The 12,742-nt window shown below is 45.6% G+C and overlaps 2 protein-coding genes across 7 annotated transcripts in view; both read right to left on the reverse strand.

Annotated features, from left to right (window-relative positions):
• The window catches only part of LOC309369116 (uncharacterized protein), a gene marked incomplete at its 3' end in the record, with an annotated part of 42,053 nt that overhangs the window by 10,296 nt on the left and 19,015 nt on the right, over positions 1-12,742 (reverse strand). The window lies entirely within an intron of this gene.
• LOC309369084 (uncharacterized protein) overlaps positions 10,188-12,742 on the reverse strand; it is an 86,943-nt gene continuing 84,388 nt past the window's right edge. For all 6 annotated transcript variants that reach the window (XM_081909722.1, XM_081909721.1, XM_081909720.1 and 3 more), the window contains exon 6: positions 10,188-12,727. In XM_081909722.1, the coding sequence (XP_081765848.1) occupies positions 11,082-12,727 (1,646 nt within the window). In that variant the 3' untranslated portion in view covers positions 10,188-11,081. The remainder of the gene's footprint in view (positions 12,728-12,742) is intronic.

The following is a 12,742-nucleotide window of genomic DNA, read 5'->3' on the forward strand; positions in this document are numbered from 1 at the left end:
CACAGCTTAAGAACTACCGTCCCATCTCCCTTTTAAATGTGGATTACAAAATATTTGCAGACGTTTTGGCAAGTAGATTCAAGAGGGTTTTAAACAAAGTAATTCATAAAGACCAGGCAGGCTTTCTCCCAGGAAGACATATGTCTGCTAATACAAGGAACATTATAGATATATTGGAGCTTTTGCAAACAGACATAAATACTAAAGCTGTTTTAATTTTCATAGATGCGGAGAAGGCCTTTGACAACATATCCTGGAAGTTTATGAAGGGGAATTTAAAAGAAATGGGAGTGGGCCGGGGATTTGAGAATGGGATTGATGCAATATATTCAGAACAAAAGGCTAAACTGATAGTTAACAATGTGGTTACAGAAGAGTTTAAAATTGAAAAAGGAACACGACAAGGCTGTCCGATCTCCCCGTTATTATTTATTTCGGTCCTGGAAGTGCTCTTGAACATGATTAGAGGGGACAGGTTGGTGGAAGGGATACAGGTCGGAGCGAAACAATATAAACTTAAAGCGTTTGCAGATGACTTAGTTTTGACATTACAGGAGCCAGAATCTAGTACGAAAAGAGTACTACAACTAATTCAAGACTTTGGTCGGGTGGCGGGATTTAAACTAAATAAGCAAAAAACTAAGGTGTTGGGAAAGAATTTGACAGATATTGAGTCGGAACGGTTTCAGAGAGAGACAGAGTTAACTGTAGTTAAGAAAGTCAAATACCTAGGGGTAAACATAACAGCAAAAAATCTGAGTCTGTTTAAAGATAATTATGAAAAATGTTGGTCTGAAATTAAGAGAGACTTGGATAGCTGGTCAAAATTAAAACTTTCATTGTTAGGTCGAATAGCTGCTATCAAGATGAATGTATTGCCAAAAATGTTGTTTTTGTTTCAGACATTGCAGATTGTAGATAAAACGGAGTGCTTCCGGAAGTAGCAGAAAGATATCTCTAAATTTGTCTGGCAGGGCAAAAAGCCCAGAATTAAGTTTAAGATACTAACGGACGCAAAAGAAAGAGGGGGCTTTGCCCTGCCAGACTTAAAGTTGTACTGCAGCTTTCTGCTGGCTAAAAGATTGGCTACTTCTTGAGGACACGGACGTGCTGGATTTGGAAGGTTTTAACAATGCATTTGGATGGCATGCATACTTATGGTATGATAAGGTTAAGATTAACAAGGTCTTTAAGAACCATATTGTCAGAAAAGCAATATTTAATGTCTGGACAAGATACAAAGACTTATTAGAGAACAAAACACCGAGGTGGCTGTCACCCTTGGAGGCCAAGGCCCGAAAAAGACCTAATATGGAGGCCAATTGGCCAAAATATTGGGAAATACTAGAAAGAGATGGAGACAATTGGAAACTGCAGAGTTTAGAGAAAATGAAAGATAAAGTGCGAGACTGGTTACACTATGCTCAGATTAAAGAAGTGTTTAAGAATGATAAAAAGTTAGGATTCCAGGTGGAGAAATCGAAATTGGAAACAGAATTGTTAGAACCCAAGACCAAGGTACTTTCAAAAATGTATAACTTGCTGCTGAAATGGAACACACAAGACGAAACGGTTAAATCGGCTATGATAAAGTGGGCCCAGGATATTGGGCACAACATTATGTTTGAGGACTGGGAAAGGTTATGGACCACTGGGCTGAACTTCACAGCATGTAATGCTCTGAAGGAAAATGTAATGAAAATGATATATAGATGGTACATGACCCCAGTGAAATTGGCTAAAATATACCATTCGTCTGATAATAAATGTTGGAAATGTAAGGAAAATGAAGGAACATTCTTTCACCTCTGGTGGACCTGTCCTAGAGTGAAGGCCTTCTGGGAAATGATATATAATGAGTTAAAAAAGGTGTTTAAGTATACCTTCACCAAGAAACCAGAGGCCTTCCTTCTGGGCATGGTCGGCCAGAACGTGTTAAAGAAGGACAGAACATTTTTTATGTCTGCTACAACGGCGGCAAGGATACTTATTGCTAAGAACTGGAAAACCCAAGATCTACCCACACTGGAAGAATGGCAGATGCAGCTGATGGACTATATGCAATTAGCTGAGATGACGGGCAGAATCCGCGACCTGGGAGAGGAGAGGGTTGAAGAAGACTGGAAGAAATTCAAGATTTATCTACAAAAGTATTGTAATTTGGTTGAATCTTAACAAGGAAGTCAGAGTAGAAATAACTGTCTACCATTAAATTACAATTTTATATTTGAGTTTAACCTAAATATTGGATTTAAGATCATAAACAAGATGATAATTTGCTTGGAAAAATTTGTTTGTAATGATGAAAGTGGAAGCGGGAGACGTGAGGGAGTCCACAATAGAATGAAAGGATGTTATGAAACTTATTTTGTTTGTTAAATATGCATTTGTATGAAAAAAAAAACTCAATAAAATATTATATATAAAAAAAGATTAATCAGCCTGGTGGTGCTGTGGTTAAAAGCTCAGCGCCTAGGACTTGCCGATCGTCAGGTCGGCGGTTCGAATCCCCCCGGCGGGGTGAGATCCCGTTGCTCAGTCCCAGCGCCTGCCAACCTAGCAGTTCGAAAGCACCTCCGGGTGCAAGTAGATAAATAGGGACCGCTTACCAGCGGGAAGGTAAACGGCGTTTCCGTGTGCTGCGCTGGCTCGCCAGAGCAGCGATGTCACGCTGGCCACGTGACCCGGAAGTGTCTGCGGACAGCGCTGCCCCCCGGCCTCTTAAGCGCAACCCTAGAGTCGGACACGACTGGCCCATACGGGCAGGGGTACCTTTACCATTACCTTTAATCAGCCTGGTTGCTCCTGCCTTCCAGTCAATGCATGAAGTCAGAACTGACTGACAAGGGAGTCATTTGTATCTTTTGAAAAATGGATGCTTGGCTCTAGTGGGGGTCTCATCCGGGGGTCCTCAGGAGTTGCTCCCCACCCCCCACCCCCACTCCCCTGCTTCTGTCTCCTTTTCTTGCACTTGGACTCTCTGCCACTCTCAAGACAGACTCCTGGGGTGGGGTCCCTTTTTCTTTGCTCTGAGGGCCAGGAATGTATCTGGACAACCCCCTGAGGGCCAAGTGCGTGGGGCCAAAGACATCTCCTTTGGAATTTAGGCAGCTAATTTATTATTATTATTCTGTTAGATGGCTTATCACACGCACAGCCATTGATGCCAAGGTCCCTGGAGGCTCAGTGAGGAGCAGCGCCCATTTCCGGCTGCTTTGCCAGCAACAATCCCTTTGTGAGAGAGAGGATGTGGTCCTGGGATGCCCTGCTCTGGGTGCGAGGGGATTGCTGCAGTGGCCTCCGTGGGGGGCTGCCCTGGGAGACACTGGGAGACACTGGGAAACTGGTCCCCAATGCAGCAGCCAGACTCTGGGCTGGGATCCCTCTCTTTATTCCTGCCCTTTCTCTCCCACCTTTTTTTTTGGGGGGGGGGTCTAGTCCACCTCCTCCTCCAGCTTTGGAAAACCACTTGCACACATTTCCTCTGTTCTGCAATGCCGCTGAGCGACGTCACACAGAGTTAAAGTCCCAGGGACTCCTTTGTTTGAAGAAGGAGATTTCGTGGGAGACTCATTGTTTTTCTGAAGGGGGGGCGGGGGGCCAACTGAATTTGGGACCCTCTGCTCTGCAGGAGGGAGAGTGTTGCAGCCCTGGCCCCTCCCTGGCAGGACCCTCTCCTCCTCCCTGACTTGGAGTCCCCCCCTTGCAGGAGCAGATCAGGCCCCCCCGGCCCCCTCCCCTGCTGCAGCCCTGGGACCCCCACCAGATCCCAGAGAGAGAGGGGGGAGACTCACCAGATCCCGGGAGGGGAGAGCGAGGCAGCCCTTGCAGGAGAGACACCCAATCAGGGAAGGCTGCGGGAGCGGGGGGGGGGCCTTGGCTGGGGAGGACTTGGCCCCCACTTGCTTCCTGTCCTCTCTAGGAAGGCAGCTCGGTTCCCTTTAACCCTTGCAGTGCCGAGTCCCCCAGCTCTTCCCTTCCTCCCTTTGCACAGCCTGACCGACACGCTGCGCCCCTGAACAGATCCCGGCTCGCCAAGGGTCTCTCTAATCCATGGCTGCAGCGCAAAAGAGGGGGGGGGAGTGGAGGGCTTGGCCAAAGAGGGGAGCAACTGGGGGGAAGGTGGAGCCTGTGCAACTGCCTCCCCCCCCCAATCCGCTCCCTCCTGGGTGGGCTTGTGCTTCTCTTCGGGGGCCACGCCCCCTCTCCCCCCCACACCCATAGATTGATTGACATATTCATGGCACCGTTTTAAAGCCGTTTTTGCGGGGGGGGGGCTATGCACCTGGTGGGGGACTTCCTCGCCCCCCCCCTAGATACGGCCCTGATCCCAGGGTCATCTAGTCCAACCCCCAGCAATGCAGGGATCTCAGCTCAAGCATCCAGGGCAGATGGCCCTCCGATCTCTGCTGAGAAACCTCCAAGGAAGGAGAGTCCCCCACCTCCCAAGGGAGACCTTTCCCCTGCCCAGCTGCTCTTAGGTGTCCCTCAAGGCAGCGGGTCCTGAGTTCCAGCCCTGCTGAAACCATCGCACTGGCTGCCAAGCAGGTACCAAGAAAAGTTCAAAATAAATGATGATGATGATGACGATAAGAATAATAATTTATTATTTATACCCCGCCCACCTGGCTAACTTTCCCTAGGCACTCTGGTCGGTTTACAACGGAATATTAAAAATACATTAAAACATCAGTCATTAAAAACTTCCCTAAACAGGGCAGCCTTCAGATGTCTTCTAAAAGTCAAGTATCTCTGGAAAAATCGAAGCTAGAAACGGAATTGTTAGAGCCTAAGACTAAGGTACTTTCAAAAATGTATAACTTGCTGTTAAAATGGAATACACAAGATGAAACGGTTAAATCGGCTATGGTAAAGTGGGCACAGGATATTGGGCATAATATCATGTTTGAGGACTGGGAGAGGTTGTGGACTACTGGGCTGAATTTTACTGCATGTAATGCCTTGAAAGAAAATGTTATGAAAATAATATATAGATGGTATATGACCCCAGTCAAACTTGCAAAAATATACCACTTGTCTGACAACAAATGTTGGAAATGTAAAGAAAATGAAGGAGCATTCTTTCACCTCTGGTGGACTTGCCCTAGAGTGAAGGCTTTCTGGGAAATGATATATAATGAGCTGAAAAAGGTATTTAAGTATACCTTCCCTAAGAAACCAGAGGCCTTCCTGCTGGGCATTGTCGGCCAGAAGGTGTTAAAGAAGGATCGAACATTTTTTATGTACGCAACAGCAGCAGCAAGGATACTTGTTGCTAAGCATTGGAAAACCCAAGATCTACCCACATTGGAAGAATGGCAGATGCAACTGATAGACTATATGGAACTGGCTGAGATGACTGGCAGAATCCGAGACCTGGGAGAAGAGACGGTGGAAGAAGATTGGAAGAAATTCAAGATTTATCTACAAAAATATTGTAAATTGTATGAATGTTAAGAAGGATGCTAGAGTACAAACAACTTGGCACCATTAAGCTAGAGGAAGTGAATTATGAAGATAAGTTAAATTTAAGAAAAGATAATTTTTTGGAAGTTTCAGGTTATATTCAATTTTTGAATATAAGGACATTTAGAATTAGAGATATAACATTGGAAGATTAGATAATAAGAATAGAAACAAGGGGATAAATTTGCTGGACAAAATTTTATAGACAGGAACGCAGGAGCGGGAGATGTGAGGGAGTCCAAAGAAGTTAAGAAAATTATGTTAAGAGATGTGTTATATTGTATTGTTTATTGGTATTGTAATCAAAATAAAACTGTTAATAAATATTTTTAAAAAATAAAAAAAATAAAAGTCAAGTATCTCTTTAACATCTGATGGGAGGGTGTTCCACGGCACGGGTGCCACTACCAAGAAGGCCCTCTGCCTGGTTCCCTGTAACTTGGCTTCTCGCAGTGTGACTACTCCTTCAGGTATTCTGGGCCAAGGCAGTTTAGGGCATTAAAGGTCAGCACCAACACAGTGTTCTGAAATGTACTGGGAGCCAATGTAGGTCTTTCAGGACCGGTGTTATGTGGTCTTGAGGACGGAACCCTGAGGCACCCCAAAAAGTGAGTGCCCAGGGGTCTGAACACTCAGCCCCCAACACCACATTTGGGACACAGCTCAAGAGGAAGGAGCGGAAACACTATATAACAGTGCCCCCTGCTCCCAGCCCCTCTCAGAGGGATGTTACCGTCGATAGTATCAAAGGCCGCTGAGAGATCCAGCAGAACTACGAAAGAGCTTTCACCTTTGTCCCTAGCCTGTTGGAGATCATCAGCCAGCATGACCAAGGCAGTTTCAGTCCCATGATGAGAACTGAATCCTGATTGGAAGGGATCCAAATGGTCTGCATTGTCCAGACATGCTTATAGTTGTTCAGCAACCACCCGCTCAATCAGCATGCCCAAGAATAGAAGATCTGAGACTGTCCATATTGGCTGGGTTGAAGATAGTTTTTTAAAGAAGCGGTTTAATGACCACCTCTTTCAGCGGGTCTGGGAAGACTCCCTCACAGAGGGAAGCATATACTGCCCCGCGGAGCCCATCGCCCAGCCCTTCCCAGCTCAATTTTATGAGCCAGGATGGGCAAGCATCAAGGAGACAGGTGATTGGTTTCACTCATCCAAGCAGCCTGGCCACATCCCTGGAGGTAACAGATTGGAATTCATTCCATACAACTTGACCAGACAGAGTTGTAGCACCCTCCTGCCCTGGCCTTGCTCCCACAGTGCAGTCTACCTTTTTGAGTCTAAGCGACTTTATCTGCAAAAAAAAAAATCATTGCAGGAGCTCTTGGGGTCTTTACCAGGCTCCGATGGCAAAGGTGGTTCTGTTAAATTGTGAACCACCTGAAAGAGTCTCCTGCTGCTGTTTTCTGCAGATGCAATAGAGGCGGTGAAGAAAGTCTGCTTTGAAGTCACTATTGCCACTTGGTAGGCTTGACGTTGAGCTCTAACTCGTGTCTGGTACAATTCAAAATGAGTTTTCCACCACCGGTGCTCTAGCCATCTCAGCAATTGTTTCATTGTGCTCAGCTCCAGGGAAAACCACGGGGCTGTCTGGGCTCCATGCAGTCGGAGAAGGCGCTTCAGAGCCAGACAGTCGATAGCCTTGGTTAAGACCAGATTCCAGCGAGCTGCCAGGGAATCAGCTGAAAGGCCATCAACATAGGATAAGACATCCCCCACCATTCTCTGGAAACCATTTGGATGTATTAAGTGGCGGGGGCGGACCATCTGAATCGGTCCCACCTCCCTGCAGAGGGGAAGGGTCATGGAGAAGTCCAGTTGCACCAGGAAGTGATCTGACCATGGCACTTCTTTTGTTTTGCTTTTACTTAGCGTCAGATCACCAACATCCACAGAGGTGAACACCAGGTCTAAGGCATGTCCAAACTTATTCAGGGACAGCCCCATGGAGGCCATGCTCTCCACCAAGAACCGAGCGGCCCCTTGTAAGGTCATGTCAGCGTGTATGTAAAAAAAAGTAGGTGTCTTCAGGAGAACATCCACCACAACCTGAAGCAGCTTGGGCAGGGAATCCTTGGAACACGCACTCAGAGAACTTGGTCTTCCCAATAGGATGCCTGGTGCAAGCTAATGGCTTCCTAAAAATCACTGGAACCCCACCCCTCTGTGCTCACATGACCACATGCTGTGCGTAAGAGAAACCTGATGGACAAGCAGCGGCAAGGACAGGCCCATCTGCTTCATCCAACCAAGTCTCTGTTACACATGCCAGGTCAAGTCCTCCATCCATGATCAAGTCATGGATGACAGCTGTCTTGTGAGTCATTGACCTGGCATTTCACAGCAGCACTTTAAGATGTGGGTCTCCCTTGCTGATTCCAGGATCCATCCAGTCAAGACCAGACCCAGAGGCAGGCATAGTTCTCAAACAGCAACTAAATCTGTTTCCTTGGTAATGACGCGGTCTGGCCTCAGCGTAACTCCTCCTCCTACCCGTGGTCACTGAGATCGGATGACCCAGTGCATCCCCCCTGTGGAAACTGCCCCAGCCATTCTGTTGGCTGGGGCCCACTTCCAGACAGACCTTAAAACAAAATGCAAACTATACAACAGCTAACAAAACAATAAAAAGCAAAAACAAAACAGCAACAACAATTATACTAAAATTAACCCCCAACCAGATGTCCATCCCATCCTCAACAAAGCAAAGGGGGGGGGAGAAGAAAAAACTAAAAATGCCATAGACTGCTTAAGAACATTTTAAAACACATTAGACACTTGAAACAGGGAAGCAATAGTAGAACACCCCCCCCCCCCGCCGCCCCCTGCAATTCCCCAAGAGTTTGTTCCAATGAATCCAGCCCCTCCCTCTAGGCACTGCAGCAGGAGTCCTTTTGTAGCTGGGAGGGTGAGGGCCTGCCCCCCCCCAGGCCAGTTGGAAAAAGCCTTGGAAGGGAGCAGGCCCTGCAGTCCTCAGCACAGCCGAGAAATCATATTCTCATCATAAACGAGTAATACTTTCTCATGCATGTTTTTTTATGCTAATATACAAAGGTATATCATTTCCACTTCCAGAAAGGTTCAACTGCTAATTCAAGGGACACTGAAGTCCTTGCAGAGATGACAGGGCAGCTTTCCAGATTAGGTAGCTGGGAGTGAGACAGTTGGCAGAGTGGCACTGGGCTTGCTAAGATGCCAAATACTACAGGAAATGTGTTCTTAGCACTGTAATACCATTTTAATTTTTTAAGATTGTTTTTTCAGTCATGGCAACGTGTGAGGAAATACTCCACATCTGCCAAGCTTTCAGGAGCAGGACTAAGGGCTCTTCTTCACCATCTGTGGACAACACTGTTTTTATTTATTGTCATGGTACAGAAGATAAATTTTGAGAAGGCAACGCCAGAATCTCTCCTATTTACCCTTCCCCTTCTGCTCTTCTTTGAGGTATTCCCAACACCGAGATCAAGGACTGAGAGCCTAGATTGGCTCTTCCTCACCACCTGTAGACAACGCTTCCAAGGCCGTCTGACCTGTTGGCAGCCTGTCCTTGCCTTGGTGGCCTCCAGCTCTCATCTCCCATCTTCCTGTTCATTATCATCATTTCTACCTACAGGTTTGTTGGGGTTGAGATTATTGAGCTGATGATGGTATGATTTTTCATCAATAAATATGATTTGTTCTTATCTGTAAATGAAGTCACATTTGAAACAATACAGAAGCAGTCAAAGGGAATTTCCTAGGAGGTGTTTTATTCAGTCTCACCTGCAATTATGTGTGTTCAACACACAGAAACACATAGATAATGTGAAATTACTGGGTGTTACAGTGTCCAAATAGGGACTCGGGTGGCGCTGTGGGTAAAACCTCAGTGCCTAGGGCTTGCCGATCATATGGCCGGCGGTTCGAATCCCCGCGGCGGGGTGAGCTCCCGTTTTCGGTCCCAGCTCCTGCCCACCTAGCAGTTCGAAAGCACTCTTAAAGTGCAAGTAGATAAATAGATACCGCTTTATAGCGGGAAGGTAAACGGCGTTTCTGTGTGCTGCGCTGGTGCTGGCTCGCCAGAGCAGCTTCGTCACGCTGGCCACGTGACCCAGAAGTGTCTTCGGACGGCACTGGCCCCTGGCCTCTTAAGTGAGATGGGCGCACAACCCTAGAGTCGGACACGACTGGCCCGTACGGGCAGGGGTACCTTTACCTTTTTACAGTGTCAAAATAACACTCAACACATGCAAGCAGATTAATGGCTCTCCACCTCCTTTTTTGAAAAAGTTGTTTTTATTTATTTTCATGGTACAGAAGATAGTTACAACATTAAACAACAAATCACTTGTCCTGATGAAATTACACACTTTATTCTTGCCATGTGTTACAATTTCATTTGATTATTCTAAAATATTACACCACCTTTTCCCATGAGTGCTGGGTGGATTGTTAACAATTTATGTATTGAATAAACATTGGCTTATTCAACCTTATTCAAAGCTTTACTGAAATCAAGATGCACTATTTCCACAGCTTTCCCCTGATCAACAAAGTTTGTAACTCTATCCTAAAAAAGGGGAGGAGAGATTTCTCTGGCTTTCCTTGTTTTTGAGAAAGCCATGCTTTCATCCTGTATGTTTATATTGTGAAATCTTCAGATGAAGGACACATCAATTTTAAAAATGGTAATAAATGAGAAGGATACTGACAAGCTGAAACATGTGCAAAGGAAGACGACCAAGATGATATTATTTTATTATTGCATTTATTTAATTTCTATACCACCCTATACCAGGGGTGCCAACTTGAATAAAATACTGGGGGAGAGGTAAGTCCCACCTTGCATAATCAATCACATGGTGTGGTGTATGCACACCATTTGAATGGCAATGCCTATCAACTGGGGGGGGGGCCTCAAATATTTTAGGCAGAAACAAAGACCTTTCAGCCTTTAAGTGTTGCCTCCTATTCCCTATACCCTCAGGGCAGTTTCAAAATTAAATCACAATATAAAAAAACAACAACAAAAAATTAAAAAACCGTAACCCCCCCAACACACCACATTTTAAAATGTCAATCAGCCAAAGGGTTGGGTAAAGAGGTGTGTTTTACCATGAAGCCTAAAACTGTATCATGAATGTTTTCATCTGCCCTTTGCATGAATTCTTTCATGAGAACTGAGAGAGGAGCTATAGCTGAAGCAATTGTTTGGTTTCTCCCCTGTATGAATTCATTGATGGGAAGTGACATTGTGGCTGAAGCACTTTCCACATTCCATGCACTGCTAGGATTTTGCCCCTTTGTGAATTCTCTGATGCTTAGCAAGATCGGAGCTCGTACTGAAGTTCCTTCCACACTCCACACAATTATAGGGTTTCTCCCCTGTATGAATTCTTTGATGGATAGTGAGACTGGAGCTTTGAGTGAAGCTCTTTCCATATTCCACACACGGATAGGGTTTCTCCCCGCATGAATTCTCTGAGGGGAAGTGAGATGGGAGCTCTTACTGAAGCTCTTTCCACATTCCACACAATTATAGGGTTTCTCCCCTGTATGAATTCATTGAGGGGAAGTGACATTGTGGCTGTGACTGAAGCAGTTTCCACATTCCATGCACTGCTAGGATTTTGCCCCTCTGTGAATTCTTTGATGCTTAGCGAGATAGGAGCTCGTACTGAAGTTCCTTCCACATTCCACACAATTATAGGGTTTCTCCCCTGTATGAATTCTTTGATGGGAAGTGAGGTCAGAGCTCTTCCTGAAGCTCTTTCCACATTCCACACACTGATAGGGTTTCTCCCCTGTATGCATTCTTTGATGGCAACTGAGAGCAGAGCTACAGCTGAAGCTCTTTCCGCATTCCACGCACTGATAGGGTTTCTCCCCTGTATGAATTCTTTGATGGGAAGTGAGACAGAAGCTTGTAATGAAGCTCTTTCCACATTCCATGCACTGATAGGGTTTATCCCCTCTGTGAATTCTCTGATGGGTCATGAGATTGGAGCTCTTACTGAAGCTTTTTCCACATTCCAAGCATTTATATGGTTTCTCCCCCGTATGAATTCTTTGATGGGAAGTGAGAGAGGAGTTGTGACTGAAGCACTTTCCACATTCCAAGCAAGTGTATGGTTTATCCCCTGTATGAATTCTCTGATGCTTAGTGAGATCAGAGCTCGTACTAAAGCTCTTTCCACATTCCACACACTGATAGGGTTTCTCCCCCGTATGAATTCTTTGATGGGAAGTGAGATTGGAGCTTGTACTGAAGTTTTTTCCACATTCCACACACTGATAGGGTTTCTCCCCTGTATGAATTCTTTGATGGAAAGTGAGATCGGTGCTCCGACAGAATCTCTTTCCACATTCCACACACTGATAGGGTTTCTCCCCTGTATGAATTCTTTGATGGGAAGTGAGATCAGTGCTCCGACAGAATCTCTTTCCACATTCCACACACTGATAGGGTTTCTTCCCCGTATGAATTCTTTGATGGGAAGTAAGAGAGGAATTATGGCTGAAGCTCTTTCCACATTCCAAGCAATTGTGTGGTTTATCCCCTGTATGGATTCTTTGATGGGAACTGAGATCGGTGCTCCGACAGAATCTCTTTCCACATTCCATGCACTGAAAGGGTTTCTCCCCTGTATGAATTCTTTGATGGTCAATGAGGTGGGAACTCCTTCTGAAGTTCTTTCCACATTCCACACACTGATAGGGTTTCTCCCCTGTATGAATTCTTTGATGGGAAGTGAAAGACGAGTTGTGACTGAAGCTCTTCCCACAGTCTACACACTGATATGGTTTCTCCCCTGTATGAATTATTTGATGCGAAGTGAGATTCGAGCTCATACTGAAGCTCTTTCCACATTCCACACACTGATAGGGTTTTTCCCCTGTATGGATTCTTTGATGAGAAGTGAGATGGTGGCTCTTACGAAAGCTCTTTCCACATTCCGCACATTTATAGGGTTTCTCTCCTGTGTGAATTCTCCGATGGGAACTCAGAGAGGAGCTCGCACTGAAGCTCCTTCCACATTCCACACACTGAAAGGGTTTCTCCCTTATATGAATTATTTGATGGGAAGTGAGATGGGAGCTCATACTGAAGCTCTTTTCACATTCCATGCACTGATAGGGTTTCTCCCCTGTATGAATTATTTGATGGGAAGTGAGATGGAAACTTTTTCCACTTTCAAGATATTTATAAGGCTTCTCCATTGTGGGGATTATGTCCTGGTCACCCTTGGTCTTGATTTCCAGTTCATCTGCAATGAAGAGAG

This window comes from Podarcis melisellensis, assembly GCF_964234715.1.
Source record: "Podarcis melisellensis genome assembly, chromosome: 4".
Taxonomy (NCBI): domain Eukaryota; kingdom Metazoa; phylum Chordata; class Lepidosauria; order Squamata; family Lacertidae; genus Podarcis; species Podarcis melisellensis.